Source organism: Marmota flaviventris, chromosome 16 (assembly GCF_047511675.1).
Source record: "Marmota flaviventris isolate mMarFla1 chromosome 16, mMarFla1.hap1, whole genome shotgun sequence".
In the NCBI taxonomy this organism is placed as follows: domain Eukaryota; kingdom Metazoa; phylum Chordata; class Mammalia; order Rodentia; family Sciuridae; genus Marmota; species Marmota flaviventris.
Window position 1 is genome coordinate 60,245,408 of NC_092513.1, and position 7,013 is coordinate 60,252,420.

At 37.6% G+C, this 7,013-nt stretch overlaps 1 protein-coding gene across 1 annotated transcript in view; it reads right to left on the bottom strand.

Moving 5' to 3' along the window:
• The window catches only part of LOC114081103 (contactin-associated protein-like 3), a 119,617-nt gene extending 113,196 nt beyond the window's left edge, over window positions 1-6,421 (bottom strand). The window contains 1 exon segment of the mRNA XM_071602604.1: window positions 6,220-6,421. Coding sequence (XP_071458705.1) covers window positions 6,220-6,421 — 202 coding nt within the window.
• Between the last annotated feature and the right edge of the window lie 592 nt (window positions 6,422-7,013).

Consider the following 7,013-nt stretch of genomic DNA (forward strand, 5'->3'; position numbering starts at 1 on the left):
CACACCTGTTATCCCAGCAGCTCTGGAAGCTGAAACAGGAAAATCACGAGTTCAAAGCCAGCCTTAGTGATGGTGAGGTGTTAAGCAACTCAGTGAGTCCCTGTCTGTAAATAAAATACAAAATAGGGTTGGGGATGTGGCTCAGTGGTAAAGTGCCCCTGAGTTCAATCCAAAAAAAAAAAAAAAAATGAACAAAGCATCAGTAAAGTGCAACTAATAAAATCCAAATACCTAATGTGTGGTAATTGATTCCCTTAAGGAATAACAGAGAGGGGGGTCAGTTAAAAAAATCTGAAGAAACAATGACTGAAACTTTTCAAATTTATTGAAAATTATGAACCCACAGATCCAAGTGACCCAATGAGACCCAAACACAAGAAACAGAAGAAAATAAAAGGAGAAGCACATAAGCAAATTACTCAAAATCCTTTTTAAAAGCTAGGGGGAAAAAAGACATCTTACAATCAGAGCAACATCAATACAGATGGTTACAGATTGCTAGATTGCTAGAATGCTAGAAACGAATGCTATCAAAATCTGTGCTGGTTGAAAATAACTCGCACAAATGAAGGCAAAGATAAGGACTTTCAAACATACAAATGCTGAAAGAGTTCCTTGCCAGTAGATCAACACTATAAAAAAATGTTAAAAATAAATAACTGAGGTAGAAGAAAAATGATTCAGAGAAATATGGGTCTATACAAAAGAATACAGAATATGAAAAATTTTTACATAAATGTGTGTGTGCATTTACATGTATGTACTCAATTTTTTTCAAGATAGGTACATTTTTAAAATATAGATGAAGTGTTATAGGTTTATACCCATCAAATTCTCTTTCTCCAAAAGCAATGATAAAACTGGAGGTGAGGATGGTCAAAAATAGTAACTAAAGGAATCTGGAAAATGACCAAAGACATACAATAAATTGAGAAGCATTTGCTCAAGAAAATCTATTGAATCTCAGTAATGATAGTGGAAGCCTATATGATTATAGCCAGAGGCTGCCTCTACCTCTTCTTGGCACTAATCCTCTACTTGGGATGGGGAGGAGAGCACATGGAAAAATCCAATATCTCAGCCTGAGATTTCAATACCTGTTGGGCAGGAACAACTGACTGGTTGAGCAGCCAGCAGCTGAATAGAAAGGAACCATATTCATACTCGAAGTCAGGGAATACATCTCTGAAGAAGTGACATTTAAGCAGAGACCTGAATGGTAGGATATAGAGATCAAAAAATTGAGAAGCAGCAGTCTAAGCAGATAAACTGGATGTTAAGACTCTATGAGTGAGGAGTGTGCTTGGCAGAGGCATCAAAAGAAGCCATGGTGGGGAGGGAGCAAGATGTGGGATGGCAGGAGGTGAGACTAGAAAAGTATGCAGGGGCATGGTCTTTCAGCATCTTCTGAGTCCTTCTGAGAAGTGTGGATGCTATCTTAGGAACACATAATCAGTTACATCAGATGTGCATTTTTAAAAATACCTTTAGCTGCAATGTAACATAAATATAATATACTAATGGGTAGAGACAGGGAAACTAAAATTGGAAAGCAATTGCAATAATCCAGGAGAGTCTAGAAGTGTGGTAAGCTAGAGAGAAGTGAAATGATTTAGGGAATAATTTGGACATACAATTATGTGCAGATACAGAGATTTGTCAAGGGTGATTCCCATACTTATAGCATAAGTTCCTGATGAATGATAGAATCATTAACAGACATAATGAATACCAGAGGAAGAATGTTTTAGGGCTAGGTGTGAGTCAGTTCAAGAAAGCAATCTGGGACTCAGTAAGTTTTAAGTACTTGTAAGGCAACTAATTCACTAGCCAAAGATCACCTGTTTTCTCAATAATTGGACCTATTGTTTAACTCTGAGATCTAGAGATTATTACAGACTGCAAATTCTGGTAGTAATTAGTGATATTCAAAAATTGCTAAAAATGATTATGCATTTAAATTAATTTAGTTGCCATCATATATCCAACTTTGCCTGTTCCACTGTAATTTATTAAATATGTATTGATATATTTTTTCAACATTTACTTTCAGCAAAATACTTAGTTACACTCTTTTAAGATCTAATAGTTTGCTAACAAGTTTAATCTGGGAGGCAATTAAAAATGCATCATTTGGAATTGTGCAATAAATGTGATAGAAATTAGAAAGATTAAAATAGCATTAAAATATGGCTTATTACACCCCAAAATATGATAGGCTGTTTGGTCTCATATGATTTTAGGGTAAGTATTAGTACTTTTCTACTTAATATCAAATAAAAACCTTAAGGTTATATGATTATAGCTCAGAATAATTAATCTTTTTTATTCCTAGAGCAAGATATGTCTTCTATCTACACTGTGACACAAAGTGAGAATCAGAAGCCTGTTCCCATGTTCAGCCTGACTCTGTGAATCCACATTTATCCTCTCCTGCACAGGCTCCTTAGCAATTGGAGGGCAAAAATCAAGCCTTATGGATCTTCCTTAGCATGGTAACTTGCATAGAGTAAATAGTGTGTAAATAGATACCATGCTGAACAGAATTAGTACTTCTTCTAACTTAATTTGACTATTTTGTATGTTTTTCAGAACAGGCTTGGACAATCTAGACCAGCATTCTCTAAAGACTAAAGATCATTATTAGCTGCAAAATTTTTCTTCATCAATGAAGGGAACTACTTCCACTCTCATCTCATGTTGTTATATCCCTACTAATGTATTTTCAAAACCCAAGTCTACCCAGAGTAGGGGCCAGTACTGGAAAGAAGGAGGGTCTATATGTACCCTCTTCTCTCAAAATTCTCCTCAAATTTTTCAAAATACACATTCCTTATTTTTTTGGAATAACAATAACTGGCTTACAAATATTGATATATAGGGACACTGTTAAATAAAGTCTAATTTTTCACTGTCACAGTCAATACTTAAAAATAAAAAACAGTCAGTTACACATTTCATTCCATTCATTTTATTCGTGTGTGTGTGTGTGTGTACTGGAGATGGAACCCAGGGGCACTTAATCACTGAGCCACATCCCTAGCCCTCTTTATATTTTATTTTGAGACAGGGCCTCACTAAGTTGCTGAGGCTGGCTTTGAACTTGCAATCCTCCTGCCTCAGCCTCCTGAGCTGCTGGGATTGTAGGCATTCATTTTATTCTTAATGCCTGACTTGAAATAAGGAGGAAGTACCAATACGTGAATGACAAACTCATAAATCCCAGAGCACTCACCACCTCTGCATCTATCAATTCCACATTCCCAGCAATTCACTCAACTTTCTGCTTTCTTCCATGCTGGCCTTATTCAAAGAATAGGCACATTAATAAACATAAAAGTACGATAAAATAATGGAGCCAGTTCAATACAACCTGATAGGAAAAGAACACATTGCTACAAGATCACTAGAAAATGACACTGTACAGGAACCCCAAAAGTCAAAGAATAAGGCAGAACAGAAGAGCAGAATAGATCCAAAAGATGATCAACCTGGCTAAAGACCTGAGAGAGTCAGGCTTCAAAGCCCAGCATCGAAGAGGATGTGGATTTGGAGTTCTCCGATCATATGTTAATGTTATTCAAACCTTTTGAAAGTGGATAACAAATGAAAGAGAGAACTTTTAAGAGTGAAATACAAGGGTGAGGACAAATCTGCAGAGAATGCTGAAATTAGACAGATAATGCTGCCAGGAAGGGGACTCTAAGAACAGCACTGCTACCCCTCCACCACCACCTCATTCTTGGTTTTAAAATGATAAAAGGGCCTTTTAGGTAGGGAAAGCATATGCCAAGCCAGGAAACCCTGAAAACATACAATGTTTAAAGGAATAATGAATAGCATTGCAAGTGGAATTTAAAGAAATGAAACTGAAAAGAGAATTTGCATCTAAGAGTCATTATGTGCCAAGAAAAGCAATTTGGATGTTATTTGCAATACAAACAGCAGTGGAAATAACAATCGAAAAGAAAATAACTATCACTTTTGGTTATAAACTGTATTGTATTAAATTATTGTCAAAATAAGAATGCAAAGTTCTATGTTTGAGTAATTATTCTTACTACTAATAAAAACAAGACAAGGCAAAACCACAACTAATCAAGGATGTACTGTGGCTGTTTTACAAACTGTAGTGATTGTTACACCTGTATTTTTTTATAGTAGGAGCTTTTTGTGGTGAACAATTCCTTTTGCTGATCTCAGGGGTGCACACAGGTGCCATGATAGCTGCAGTCTTTCCAGGGATAAGGCTCACAACTTTGGTCTTTCTGCTATGAATGTTTAATACAAGAGTCTAGAGTAAGACCTCCTCTTGAAGACCATCAAGGTAATGATAAATCCCCATCAAAAGGCATGTTATGCTTTCAAATCAGTTAACCTGAATCCATTTCCAAACTGATGGGAGAAGGAAGTGGCCACTTTCATGGAAGCATCTCAGACACTTCAGCAGGGAGTACCTTGGTAAGTCCAGGAGACACAGGAAGGAAGGAAATGATAATGGCAAGAAGGAAAAGACCTGGACAGTAACACAACAGAATCTGCATTAAATGCTTCCAGAAAATATGGAAAGCAATGGAAGAGTTAGAAAACCAAATGGAAAGAGGGACCTGTATGTGATGCTACCAGGAAGCAGAAATGAAGCCAAGACTAACACAGTGTTTCACCCTGGGAAGGAGCTCTTTGAATGAGCCTCATCTTCTGAAATCACTCATTGTGTGTGAGGTTCCCAAAGTGGAGAGGATAGTGTTCAATAACTCCCTCTGTATCACAATGCCATTGCCCCCTGCACTAAAAGAACCCCTAAATTCCTGCTCCCATGCTTTGTGTTGCCATGAGCACTGACTATACTTTGCATCTGGAATGTTATACCAAGGCCCATATGTTAAAGTCTTTGTCCCCAGCTTGGCACTTTTGGGAAGTGGTAGAACCTTTGAGAGATGGGGCTTAGTAGGAAGAAGTTAGTCCATTTGGGATGTGCCCTTGAAAGGAGATATTGCAACCTCAGGGCCCTCCTTTCTCTCTTTGCTTCCCAGCCACCATGAGGTAAATAGCCTTGTGCCACCACACACTCCTTGACATTATGCAGTGTGCTGCGACAGTCCCAAAGCAATGGAGGCCAAGTGACCATGGACTAAACCTCTGAACCTGTGAGCCAGAAAAAGATTTCTTCTTCTCAGTTTGATTATTTCAGGTCTTTTGTCACAGTAATGGAAAACTGACTAATACCAGCATCCTCCGCAGCACCTATCTCACTATCCATGAATATACCTTCACTTTTTTATGTAATTTTATAACTTCTTGTTAGACAAAGCAAATAAAGAATTTTAGAATCATCCCTCACACCCTACACCAGGCATAGTTCTCTCAAGAATTCAGTGTCCAATAAATTTTTATATGATAAGGGGATAAAGAAACAACTACATGTATAGTATAGCAATGATGAGAATCAAATTTGGAAGAAAAGATGTGAATCTGTTCTTAAATGTAGATCCAATATGTAATAGTTTGGGCATGGGGTGTGGAAGGCCAACCTGAAAGAAAACCAAGTCACTGGCTTAGTCCCCAGTTTTCTAGAAAATATTTTGTTAATTTTTTTTCCTTTTGTGTTAATTTAAGAAACATCAAAATTGCAACAATATGATTAACTCACACCTCTATTTCACTGAATGCGTGTAGTCTGTGCTTTCCTTGGCTGCATATTTCACTACTTTTATCATCAGTTGAGAAAAGAGGGAAAATGTAATACCCAAATGACATTTCCAAGCTAAAATTAAATTAAGTTGCAGGCACTATTCAAAAGAAGGTTCCACTGGGAAGCAAACAAAAGAGTGGAAGGAAAACAGAGTCATCCTAGAGTATGGGGAAAACAGGACAATTGCACCTAGCAGTCACTATGTGTCCCATACTAAGGGCCATCTCAGCATCAGAATCAGCACCATCAGTCACAGTAAATAACTGTTGTTGATTTGAACATCATTACTTTTTTTAAAGTGCTGACTCTGAAGCAATTATCTGGCTAACCTCTGAAAATCTAAAGGTAAATAAAGCTCCATTCAAGTCCTCCTTTGGAAGCCAGGTTCCTTATGGAAGCTTTTTGTTAAAAAAAAAAAATTCTATTCCAACAGCAGTGTAAGGCATGAAGAGTTGCTTCCAGTTTCAGTGTAGCTTTTACAATATGTCACTCTGATGCTGATTTCAGGCAGGGATAAGAATACTTACTGTATGCACATCCATACACTTCAATCCGCATGCCAATCCTGCCCTTGGAGTTCCAGGCTAAAGGCAGGAAACGCAAGAACCTGGCTTCCAAGGGAGGCTGAAGTCTGTAATGCACCACGCTGTCTGAGTTTGTGTTTCCTGGAAAGCCCTGGGAGAAAACAGAAAAAAGGGATAAAATATCTGTGAGATGCTGTCTCCTCATCAATGATCAATGCCTTGTTCACTTTGTTAATATGCAAAACGTGCTAGTGTTTAAGCAGATGTGATCCCCTCTCCCTAGTCCTTGTATTAATAACCATTGCCCAAGGTCCCTTATTTCCAGGATTGTTTAAATTTCACAAGCACCATTAAACCAGCTATACACATAGTACTCTCAAAGGCTTGCTTTTAGAAAGTAGTTCACCCCCTAATCCCTTTTACTAATCTTCAAGTATAGCAACAGAAACACAGGAAGCCACATTCCCTGGCCCTGGAATAATAAAAATCTAGGGCCAATGTGGATATAAAAAACAGGGTCTTAAAAGCCTCTGGATTGATCTGTTCTTATCATCCATGTTGTTTGAAGAACTGCATCATTAGAATATTGTTGAAATAAAGCATTTCTAAAACTCAATATTAAGTTGCAGGCTTTTACTGCTTAGTTTTACCTCCTGCTGGAAATATTAAACCAAGAAAGAAGACAGGTTTCCCTTACTCAGCAGAATGTGAATAGCTCAGGTTTCTCAGTACTACTCCCTTCCCAATCAGAAGGAACATTTTTATCAGATATTTGGAAATATAATGTTTGCTTGCAA